Source organism: Palaemon carinicauda, chromosome 25 (genome assembly GCF_036898095.1).
Source record: "Palaemon carinicauda isolate YSFRI2023 chromosome 25, ASM3689809v2, whole genome shotgun sequence".
Classification (NCBI taxonomy): domain Eukaryota; kingdom Metazoa; phylum Arthropoda; class Malacostraca; order Decapoda; family Palaemonidae; genus Palaemon; species Palaemon carinicauda.
Window position 1 is genome coordinate 106,208,033 of NC_090749.1, and position 12,241 is coordinate 106,220,273.

At 37.3% G+C, this 12,241-nt stretch overlaps 3 protein-coding genes across 3 annotated transcripts in view; 1 reads left to right on the forward strand and 2 right to left on the reverse strand.

Annotated features, from left to right (window-relative positions):
• Cyfip (Cytoplasmic FMR1-interacting protein Sra-1) overlaps window positions 1-3,256 on the reverse strand; it is a 128,246-nt gene extending 124,990 nt beyond the window's left edge. The window contains 3 exon segments of the mRNA XM_068349023.1: window positions 1,944-2,339; window positions 2,567-2,874; window positions 2,876-3,256. Coding sequence (XP_068205124.1) covers window positions 1,944-2,339; window positions 2,567-2,874; window positions 2,876-2,931 — 760 coding nt within the window. The 5' untranslated portion in view covers window positions 2,932-3,256.
• LOC137618818 (uncharacterized) overlaps window positions 1-12,241 on the reverse strand; it is a 413,063-nt gene that overhangs the window by 349,239 nt on the left and 51,583 nt on the right. The gene's annotated exons all lie outside the window — the stretch shown is intronic.
• LOC137618817 (carbonic anhydrase-related protein 10-like) overlaps window positions 10,234-12,241 on the forward strand; it is a 65,351-nt gene continuing 63,343 nt past the window's right edge. The window contains exon 1 of the mRNA XM_068349024.1: window positions 10,234-10,477. Coding sequence (XP_068205125.1) covers window positions 10,390-10,477 — 88 coding nt within the window. The 5' untranslated portion in view covers window positions 10,234-10,389. The remainder of the gene's footprint in view (window positions 10,478-12,241) is intronic.

Here is a 12,241-nt window from a genome sequence, read left to right on the forward strand (position 1 = left end):
TATAAAAATATATATATTTAGTCAAGCCTTAGATATTTATAAAAATATAAGTATTTAGTCAAGCCTTAGATATTTATAAAATATAAGTATTTAGTCAAACATTAGATATTTATAAAAATATAAGTATTTAGAGCATTAGATATTTATAAAAATATAAGTATTTAGTCAAGCATTAGATACTTATAAAAATATAAATATTTAGTCAAGCATTGGATATTTATAAAAATATAAATAGAGTCTTATGCTTTAAATACTTATAAATTATAAGTATCTAATTAAGCGTTAGATACTTATAAGACGACCCACTTAGATAACAGAGATTACGGCCCTGTGCTGGTACCGGGGAGACCATTCATCACCTCAGTGCAAGGAGGGGGAAGAAGCAAGACAGAAAGATTGAAGAAATCAGCTAAGGACGCATAACATCATTCCGAAAAGTGGGTGCGGCTAAGGGCCTTGAGTGCACAGCGCATGGTGCACCGGTGGCATTATCCTGCTATGGGGATCTCAGTTCGGAGGTTGTCCAAAAGTAACTGATCAAGAGGAGCTCAGACAGTTGTGCAACACCCAGGTACATGATTCATATTCTAATGTTAAAGCTACATTGAATTCTATGCTCGATTCTTTTGCCGGCTAGTCTTGGTTCCACCAAATACTCGTCTGAAGTCTAGGCTCCACTAAGTACTCGTCCAAAGTCTAGGCTCCACCAAATACTCGTCTAAAGTCTTGGTTTCACCGAATACTCGCCTGAAGTCTAGGTTCCACTATATACTCATCGAAAGTCTAGGTTCCACTATATACTCATCGAAAGTCTAGGTTCCACCAAATACTCATCTAAAGTCTAGGTTCCACTATATACTCATCGAAAGTCTAGGTTCCACCATATACTCATCGAAAGTCTAGGTTCCACCAAATACTCATCGAAAGTCTAGGTTCCACCATATACTCATCGAAAGTCTAGGTTCCACCAAATACTCATCTAAAGTCTAGGTTCCACCATATACTCATCGAAAGTCTATGTTCCACCAAATACTCATCTAAAGTCTAGGTTCCACCATATACTCATCGAAAGTCTAGGTTCCACCAAATACTCATCTAAAGTCTAGGTTCCACCATATACTCATCGAAAGTCTAGGTTCCACCATATACTCATCTAAAGTCTAGGTTCCACTATATACTCATCGAAAGTCTAGGTTCCACCAAATACTCATCTAAAGTCTAGGTTCCACTATATACTCATCGAAAGTCTAGGTTCCACTATATACTCATCGAAAGTCTAGGTTCCACCAAATACTCATCTAAAGTCTAGGTTCCACCAAATACTCATCGAAAGTCTAGGTTCCACCAAATACTCATCTAAAGTCTAGGTTCCACCAAATACTCATCTAAAGTCTAGGTTCCACTATATACTCATCGAAAGTCTAGGTTCCACCAAATACTCATCGAAAGTCTAGGTTCCACTATATACTCATCGAAAGTCTAGGTTCCACTATATACTCATCGAAAGTCTAGGTTCCACCAAATACTCATCGAAAGTCTAGGTTCCACTATATACTCATCGAAAGTCTAGGTTCCACTATATACTCATCGAAAGTCTAGGTTCCACTATATACTCATCGAAAGTCTAGGTTCCACTATATACTCATCTAAAGTCTAGGTTCCACTATATACTCATCGAAAGTCTAGGTTCCACTATATACTCATCGAAAGTCTAGGTTCCACCAAATACTCATCTAAAGTCTAGGTTCCACTCTATACTCATCGAAAGTCTAGGTTCCACTATATACTCATCGAAAGTCTAGGTTCCAATAAATATTCGTCTAAAGTCTAGGTTCCACTAAATACTCGTCTGAAGTCTAGGTTCCACCAATTACTCGTCTACTGTCTAGGTTCCACCAAATACTCGTCTAAAGTCTAGGTTCAACAAATACTCGTCTAATTACCCGAAGAATACTCCTGCACTGGTGCGGACCTCCTGGCGGCACGGCTGATGGTGCCGTACACGCCGCCCGTCTGCGGGCCCTCATGTTGGAAGTACCTCTGCTGTCCATAGGCGCTCATGGAAGCCGAAGACGCCCTGCGGGTTCTTATCGTGGAGGTGTTCGGCACGGCCCTCGGAGGACCCATGGAAGTCTCTGACATCCTGCGGCTGGGGGAGGCGGTGGACGAGGGGGCGTTCAGCGACTGCCTCGAGGACACCATGGAAGACTCCGACATTCTTCGGCTGGCGGATGAGGACGGGGCCCCCTTCGACGGAGCCGAAGTAGCAAAGTAACCAACGGAAGATCGGGTGAGTGAGCGGCGGCTGCCACCGATGCTCTCATAGTCGTTTTCTATACCTTTGGAAATTATAAATATTGATAATAGAAGTTCCTCGACTTATGAACATTCAAAGGTACAAACACAAATCCAACTGAAATCATAAATGTCAGATGCTGTATCAAAAGTTCATGATGAAATACTGTAACCAAACAAAAAATAAACAAAGATTATAATGTCATAGAACTTATAAATCCTCATATGGCAACTCAACAGATCCAAAGAAACCTTCCCGAAGACGACTCACTCTGCAAAGACCCTCGCGAAGACGACGCTCGCGAGGATTGGGGGTGAAAACCCGACGACTGAGGTTGGGCGTAGTCTTGAGGCGGGGACGGCATGGCCGCGGACTCCGAGTAGAAGCCGCCGGGACATGGATGAGGCAGAGGCGGCAGCTGGTCGAAGTCATAGTCCTGCGGAGGCACTGGAGGCGGTGGAAGCGGCTCCAACTCGTAATCAAGCGGGGGCGGTGGAGGCGGCTCCATTTCGTAGTCTGCCGGAGGAGGTGGTGGTGGAGGTAGGTAATAGTCTTTTGGCGGGGAAGGTGGCGGGGGGGAGATCATAGTCCTCCAATGGTGGAGGCGGAGGAGGGGGGAGGCCTCGTCCGTCCATGGCTATAGGCCTAATTCGTCTTCGCTTTTAATGCTTCTAATCGTTAATCGTGTCGTTCCTGGTCATGGACGGCGTTCTATTCTCCTGCAAATAACAGCGATTCTTATTCGATATATCTCTCCTTATTAACAGATTTAAAATTCTCAGTAACTAGTAGGCCTACACCTCTTCACGTTATCAGTAGTGTTTCTCTTCTTATCAACACCATAGTCCATATTTCTAGTAGTGTTTCTTATCAAAGTAAGTATTATTACATAACTTTGATTTCTGTTTTCAAACTTATTATGGTAGTATTTTAACTACTTTTTGTTGGTACTACTACTACTATTACCACTGATATTACCTCTGCTTTTCCTTCCAAAGAGGATATTTAATAAAGTAATGTTAGTTATATATAATTAAACACGGGTAGGTCTACATGATTGCAATAAGCGAGTGTTTATAGGCCTAGGGGTAAATATGTAATTTGTAAATTTATGTGCATGTAAGTTTATTATATACACAGATACACACATATACACACATATATACATATATATATATATATATATACTCACACACAACAGCCACACCTCACAGGAAATGAGCAACACACAAAAAAAATGTCCTTTTTGGACAAAGCGGAGATCTAACACAAATAACATGGAAATAGGAGAATATCCGTTGATTAAACCTGTGTAAAAGCGAAGACATCTTAAAGAATGAAGCGAGATTATCTAATTTCCTTTAATCGTATTCAAGATCACGCAACGCTGGGCGAAAAAATGGCGAAACAACACGTTCTTAACACCACGTTGATGGGAGACTATTCAACATATCTTCGTACACTCGAAAAACAATTGTCGTACTGATTATGACTATTATCTTATTAATATCTAACTGAATTTGGATGTCATTTTTATATGGATTATTATTAAATGAGTTATTTTACTTTCAATAATTATATTTTAAAGTTATTTCACTGAACGGTTAGAAAATTGTTAAAATCACACTTTCGGCTGATGTAGGACACTTGTTCAACACTGGCACAGAAGTGACGATTTTAATTGTCAATTTTATCATATAAACGGTATTCTAACAAACTTATTTTCTACCTCAAATAGAAGAGAAGGATATATATGATAAATATCAATAATATCCTCACTAATATATCAAAAGGAAATATGATAAATGAAGAGAATAAGCCAAGACTCGTCACAGACAAGTAAGCACACACTAGACCGTAGAGCCACTGGGTGTGTGTGAGTGTGGCATTGACACTGTTATCTTATCTCTTCAGGAAACTGTCTTTTAGAGATCGTATTAATCTTTACATTCTCTCTCTCTCTCTCTCTCTCTCTCTCTCTCTCTCTCTCTCTCTCTCTCTCTCTCTCTCAAAAAGCCACACATTTAAGCTTACATAACGATAGGTCTATAAGTTGGAAAACTCATTTTTTTTCTATCTTTCAAAGGATATAATATATAGAAATCTTGTATACTAATGTATTCAATTGCCTCTCTCTCTCTCTCTCTCTCTCTCTCTCTCTCTCTCTCTCTCTCTCTCTCTCTCTCTCTCTAAAAAGCCACACACTTTTAAGCTTGCATAACGATAGGTCTATAAGTTGGAAAACTCATTTTTTTTCTATCTTTCAAAGGCGATAATATATCGAAATCTTGTATACCAATATATTCATTGGCCCTCTCTCTCTCTCTCTCTCTCTCTCTCTCTCTCTCTCTCTCTCTCTCTCTCTCTCTCTCTCACATAACAGCCACACCTTTAAGATTACATATTTGTATAAAACGACTTTTTACTTATCTATCAAGGGAAATTATCTATCGAGATCTTATATACCAATAAATTAATTACTAAAGAACAGTTTATTTATCGAATTTTATTCGATTTTAATAAATAAATAACTTTTCATTGACATTTAAGACACTGAGATTGAGTGTGAGGTAACAACGTACTCATAACTTGAGTAATATCCGGTGTGAACTGGTTTAGCTCAAAATAGATATTTTATTATTTCTATATTCATGAAAGGAAAATTAAGTATATTTTATATTTAGATGGTTAAAAAGACTTAAAATATAAATGAAAAAAATGAAAATGGCCATAATGATAAAACAGGTTTATGGTAAAATGGTATTATAGAGACGATGGGAGCTCAACTGACTGTTTTTCTAAAGTTAATCTTTTTTTTTTTTTTAACATAAATGAGACTGACCATATATACATATGATCAGCACCCAAGCCCTCTCCCCACCCAAGCTAGGACCAAGGAGAGCCAGTGCAATGACTGCTGATGACTCGGCAGATAGATCTATAGGCTCTCCCAAACTCCCCATCCTTAGCTCACAAGGATGGTGAGGTTGCAGCGACCAAAGAAACTTACTTCCCCTCTCTCGGGATCGAATCCGGGGTTCTAATATAAATATATAGAACAGTTGTTTTTATATAAGATACTCAAAAGACATAAAGTAATACTTAAGATATTTTATATATTTTTTTCTTTGCTCATTTTCATACGTTGTTTTTGATCTGGTTCGCTTTTTGTTAAGGTGTCAGGCTGGTGTCAGAAGAGTGCCATGTGGTGTCAGGAGTGTCAGGACACAGTGTCACTCGGTTATGATGGGAAAGTGATATGAAAAGAGTATTTAAGGTAAGTGTTATGAGAGAGAGAGAGAGAGAGAGAGAGAGAGAGAGAGAGAGAGAGAGAGAGAGAGAGAGAGAGAGTTTAGCTCATACGACTTAAAATAATTAAATATAAACTATAAAATAAAAAAGTTCTCACTGAGAGAGAGAGAGAGAGAGAGAGAGAGAGAGAGAGAGAGAGAGAGAGAGAGAGAGAGAGAGAGACTCGTGAGTTTGTTGCTTGCTAAGTAAGTTGACCCGTCACTCCCGTCAGTATTGGCCGAGAGGTCTCCGGGACAGGACGTCTCCCGTTGCTCTTCGTCATTGGACCTCCGAGTGAAACACGTGGACTCGAAAAAACTTTTTTTTTATTATCAATATCTTTATTATTGGTTTATATTTACGAGGAAAACTACACTTTAAACGATGCATAACAAGTTGTTTTTAATTGTTCTGGAGTTTGTTTGACTTTAAATTTCTTGAAAGACTTCATTTGATGGAAAAAAAATCAGGGTTATTTTAACAGAAGTGGAAATAATATAGTTTGAACAGCTTTATGATATGTAAGGTTTATCCGCTGGTGGAAAATAAATAGAAAATTAATTAATAGATAATAGAAAATTAAATAGATTATACTTTTCGGTGACTTAGCAATGAGATATCAACTCTAGAAAAATGATAAGAGTTAACTAACTATGGCTTCACATTAGACAACTTAAAAAAACACATGAGTTAAAGGAAAATTGGTGGATACTTCCTGTTTATATTTTTATGGTTTCTTTCCCAAAAATTTCATTTGATTACCTGTTTCTTTCTCTAAACTTTCATCTGATTGCCTGTTTCTTTCCCTAAACTTTCATCTCATTACCTGTTTATTTCCCTAAACTTTCATCTGATTGCCTGTTTCATTACCTAAACTTTCATCTCATTACCTGTTTATTTCCCTAAACTTTCATCTGATTGCCTGTTTCATTCCCTAAACTTTCATCTCATTACCTGTTTATTTCCCTAAACTTTCATCTGATTGCCTGTTTCATTCCCTAAACTTTCATCTCATTACCTGTTTCTTTCTCTAAACTTTCATCTGATTGCCTGTTTCATTCCCTAAACTTTCATCTCATTACCTGTTTCTTTCTCTAAACTTTCATCTGATTGCCTGTTTCATTCCCTAAACTTTCATCTCATTACCTGTTTATTTCCCTAAACTTTCATCTGATTGCCTGTTTCATTCCCTAAACTTTCATCTCATTACCTGTTTATTTCCCTAAACTTTCATCTGATTGCTTGTTTTTTTCCCTAAAATTTCATCTGATTACCTGTTTCTTTCCCTAAACTTTCATTTGATTGCCTGTTTCTTTCCCTAAACTTTCATCTGATTGCCTGTTTCTTTCCCTAAACTTTCATCTGATTGCCTGTTTCTTTCCCTAAACTTTCATCTGATTACCTGTTTCTTTCCCTAAACTTTCATCTCATTGCCTGTTTCTTTCCCTAAACTTTCATCTGATTGCCTGTTTCTTTCCCTAAATTTTCATCTCATTGCCTGTTTCTTTCCCTAAACTTTCATCTGATTGCCTGTTTCTTTCCCTAAACTTTCATCTGATTGGCCGTTTCTTTCCCTAAACTTTCATCTGATTGGCCGTTTCTTTCCCTAAACTTTCATCTGATTGCCAGTTTCTTTCCCTAAACTTTCATCTGATTGCCAGTTTCCTTCCCTAAACTTTCATCTGATTGCCAGTTTCTTTCCCTAAACTTTCATCTAATTGCCTGTTTCTTTCCCTAAACTTTCATCTGATTGCCAGTTTCTTTCCCTAAACTTTCATCTGATTGCCAGTTTCTTTCCCTAAACTTTCATCTCATTGCCTGTTTCTTTCCCTAAACTTTCATCTCATTGCCTGTTTCTTTTCCTAAACTTTCATCTCATTGCCAGTTTCTTTCCCTAAACTTTCATCTAATTGCCTGTTTCTTTCCCTAAACTTTCATCTAATTGCCTGTTTCTTTCCCTAAACTTTCATCTGATTGCCAGTTTCTTTCCCTAAACTTTCATCTGATTGCCAGTTTCTTTCCCTAAACTTTCATCTGATTGCCAGTTTATTTCCCTAAACTTTCATCTGATTGCCTGTTTCTTTCCCTAAACTTTCATCTAATTGCCTGTTTCTTTCCCTAAACTTTCATCTGATTGGCCGTTTCTTTCCCTAAACTTTCATCTGATTGGCCGTTTCTTTCCCTAAACTTTCATCTAATTGCCTGTTTCTTTCCCTAAACTTTCATCTGATTGGCCGTTTCTTTCCCTAAACTTTCATCTGATTACCTGTTTCTTTCCCTAAACTTTCATCTGATTGCCTGTTTCTTTCCCTAAACTTTCATCTAATTGCCTGTTTCTTTCCCTAAACTTTCATCTCATTGCCTGTTTCTTTCCCTAAACTTTCATTTGATTACCTGTTTCTTTCCCTAAACTTTCATCTGATTGCCTGTTTCTTTCCCTAAACTTTCATCTAATTGCCTGTTTCTTTCCCTAAACTTTCATCTAATTGCCTGTTTCTTTCCCTAAACTTTCATCTGATTGGCCGTTTCTTTCCCTAAACTTTCATCTGATTACCTGTTTCTTTCCCTAAACTTTCATCTGATTGCCTGTTTCTTTCCCTAAACTTTCATCTAATTGCCTGTTTCTTTCCCTAAACTTTCATCTCATTGCCTGTTTCTTTCCCTAAACTTTCATTTGATTACCTGTTTCTTTCCCTAAACTTTCATCTGATTGCCAGTTTCTTTCCCTAAACTTTCATCTCATTGCCTGTTTCTTTCCCTAAACTTTCATCTCATTGCCTGTTTCTTTCCCTAAACTTTCATTTGATTACCTGTTTCTTTCCCTAAACTTTCATCTGATTGCCTGTTTCTTTCCCTAAACTTTCATCTAATTGCCTGTTTCTTTCCCTAAACTTTCATCTGATTGCCTGTTTCTTTCCCTAAACTTTCATCTAATTGCCTGTTTCTTTCCCTAAACTTTCATCTAATTGCCTGTTTCTTTCCCTAAACTTTCATCTAATTGCCTGTTTCTTTCCCTAAACTTTCATCTGATTACCTGTTTCTTTCCCTAAACTTTCATCTGATTACCTGTTTCTTTCCCTAAACGTTCATCTAATTGCCTGTTTCTTTCTCTAAACTTTCATCTTATTGCCTGTTTCTTTCTCTAAACTTTCATCTGATTGCCTGTTTCATTCCCTAAACTTTCATCTCATTACCTGTTTATTTCCCTAAACTTTCATCTGATTGCCTGTTTCTTTCCCTAAACTTTCATCTAATTGCCTGTTTCTTTCCCTAAACTTTCATCTAATTGCCTGTTTATTTCCCTAAACTTTCATCTAATTGCCTGTTTCTTTCTCTAAACTTTCATCTCATTGCCTGTTTCTTTCCCTAAACTTTCATCTAATTGCCTGTTTCTTTCCCTAAACTTTCATCTAATTGCCTGTTTCTTTCCCTAAACTTTCATCTCATTGCCTGTTTCTTTCCCTAAACTTTCATTTGATTACCTGTTTCTTTCCCTAAACTTTCATCTGATTGCCTGTTTCTTTCCCTAAACTTTCATCTAATTGCCTGTTTCTTTCCCTAAACTTTCATCTAATTGCCTGTTTCTTTCCCTAAACTTTCATCTGATTGGCCGTTTCTTTCCCTAAACTTTCATCTGATTACCTGTTTCTTTCCCTAAACTTTCATCTGATTGCCTGTTTCTTTCCCTAAACTTTCATCTAATTGCCTGTTTCTTTCCCTAAACTTTCATCTAATTGCCTGTTTCTTTCCCTAAACTTTCATCTGATTACCTGTTTCTTTCCCTAAACTTTCATCTGATTGCCTGTTTCTTTCCCTAAACGTTCATCTAATTGCCTGTTTCTTTCTCTAAACTTTCATCTCATTGCCTGTTTCTTTCCCTAAACTTTCATCTAATTGCCTGTTTCTTTCCCTAAACTTTCATCTAATTGCCTGTTTCTTTCCCTAAACTTTCATCTAATTGCCTGTTTCTTTCCCTAAACTTTCACCTGATTGCCTGTTTCTTTCCCTAAACTTTCATCTGATTGCCTGTTTCTTTCCCTAAACTTTCATCTAATTGCCTGTTTCTTTCTCTAAACTTTCATCTTATTGCCTGTTTCTTTCCGTAAACTTTCCTATTATTGGCAGCTTCTTTCCCTAAACTTTCATCTAATTACGTTTCTTTCTCTAAATTTTCATCTGATTAATTTCTTTTCCCTAAACTTTCATCTGATTGCCTGTTTCTTACCCAAAGCTCCCATTCAATTGCTAGTTTTTTCCTTAAACTTTCATCTGATAGCTAATATCTTTCCCTAAACTTTCATCTAATTACCTGTTTCTTTCCCTAAACTTTCATCTAATTACCCGTTTCTTTCCCTAAACTTTCATCTGATTGCCCGTTTCTTTCCCTAAACTTTCATCTGAATACCCTTTTCTTCCCCTAAACTTTCATATTATTGTCAGTTTCTTTCCCTAAACTTTCATCTGATTGCCCGTTTCTTTCCCTAAACTTTCATCTGATTGCCTATCTCTTTCCCTAAACTTTCATCTGATTTGTCAGTTTCTTTCGTTAAACTTTCATCTAATTACCTGTTTCTTTCCCTAAACTTTCATCTAATTACCCGTTTCTTTCCCTAAACTTTCATATTATTAGCAGTCAATACTTCCTCAACTTTCTTCGCAATTTTTGTGTATATTTCAAGTGTTTTCTACTCTCTCTAACTTTCCCCCTGTCTAAAATCATTCCCTATCATTTCACCCTACTTTCCCCCAACTTTATCCCCTTGGTGTTTTTATTCCCCCAACCCTTCTTCTTGTTCTTCCCCATGGGGAAGACAGCTGGAGGCCAGTATTTCCGAGAAGCGGTGGGCCTGGTGATACTAGGCTACCTAGGCCTACTTTGCAACAGAGTGGGTGAGTATGCTTTGCCCATAGGCCTAAGGAATCACAGTTTACGATTTTAGCTCACTCGCTATTTCCTCTAATTCATTGTGTTATTTTTTCTTAATCATTTTCTAATTATCTACTGAATATGAATAGGTTCTTATATAAGTGTCTATCTATCTATTATATTCTATTAAAATTCTAATTAGATATTTTGAGTAATCAATTAATTATTTATAAATTGTCAATTTCTCTCTATATTTACCAAATGATTTCATTATTTAATTAATGATTATTGAGTTCTCTCTCTCTCTCTCTCTCTCTCTCTCTCTCTCTCTCTCTCTCTCTCTCTAAGGCAACCCGGAAAAGACTCTTAAGTAATAATGCTTACTGTGGACCATGTGAGGAAATTGATGGGTTGGAAAAAAAAAGAATCTTGGGGGTAATACAACAATGTAAAATAATACTTACAATACATATAAAACCTTCAAGTAATTCAAGTAGGATTAGCATATGACAAATAAGTGGCTCTATATGTTCCTAGATGGTCTAGTCATGTAGAGAAACTCTGAGACATAGGAAGACTTACTTCTAATAATGAAGGCTACAAAGGGTGATTATATAAACAGAGAATCGACAATTGCCTAGTAGAGGCAATAGCATAGGTGAAAGGATAGAAACATCTTCACGGTGGTTTGAACATGTAAGAGGAATGGGATATTCATTGATGAAAATTTGCAATGATCTAAATGGACTCTCTCAAAATGTAATTGACTTGAGCATGCTACACCTTACATAGGCTGTGGATTATGTTTATATGGGTATTTCAATGTAGGAAGGACGGTTATTAATTTCTGAATGGGGTGATACATGTATGGCTACGTGTCGAAACGTAGACGATACGTGTCTGTTTCAGAGATCATATAGACGAAAGCATCTCCAAGGTGGTTTGAACATGTAAGAGGAATGGGAGATTTATTGATGAAAATTTGCTCTGATTTAAAAGGTTCTCTCTACATAGGCGAAAGATTATGTTTATATGGGTATTTTAACGTCAGAGGAACATATAGGCACGTGCCGAAACGTAGACGATACGCGTGTTTCGGAGAATACTTTCAGCAGTACTTGGAAACAAGTACATACATACATCACAAGTATCGTGAAAATGAAGTACTCAAATGCCCAAATACGAATACATTAGCACGAGCGAATAAGTTCGAATCGGATGGAATTTACTGCGAATAAATAAAACGCAAAACTAGATGGAATTCAATAACGCCAGGAGAAGGCCTAAATATTCATGAAGTCAGTAAAATGGAAGGTTTATGGGGCTTTTTCGATACCAGGGGGACATTTCGCCGGTGAATTATACCGCTTTCAATAGATGTGATGGATGGGTGGGGACAATGGAATACGAATTTGTTTGCGGGTCTGCGTGCGTGAGGGTGATTCATATAACGCTTGATACATTCTTCTCATTGTTATATTCATTCATACAATTTGAAATCTAACTGTGATCCAGACCAGAAAAAACGTCATCTATAGCCACTACGTACGTACAAAGAGGGCTCGTCAACGTCACGTCAGGCCCTCAGACACATTGCGCAGGCACTTGTTTTCATGGACATCAAGGCATCAATGCCTAGTCTTTTTAGCACTTCTTCCACACCATCTATCCACTACTTCCCAAGTTGCCAGCATCTCATTCTATTAACTCATCAACCTTCAATCTTTCCACATGATCAGACCATCGCGAAACTTCTGCGTGCATGTGGGTGATTTTCATGATACTTA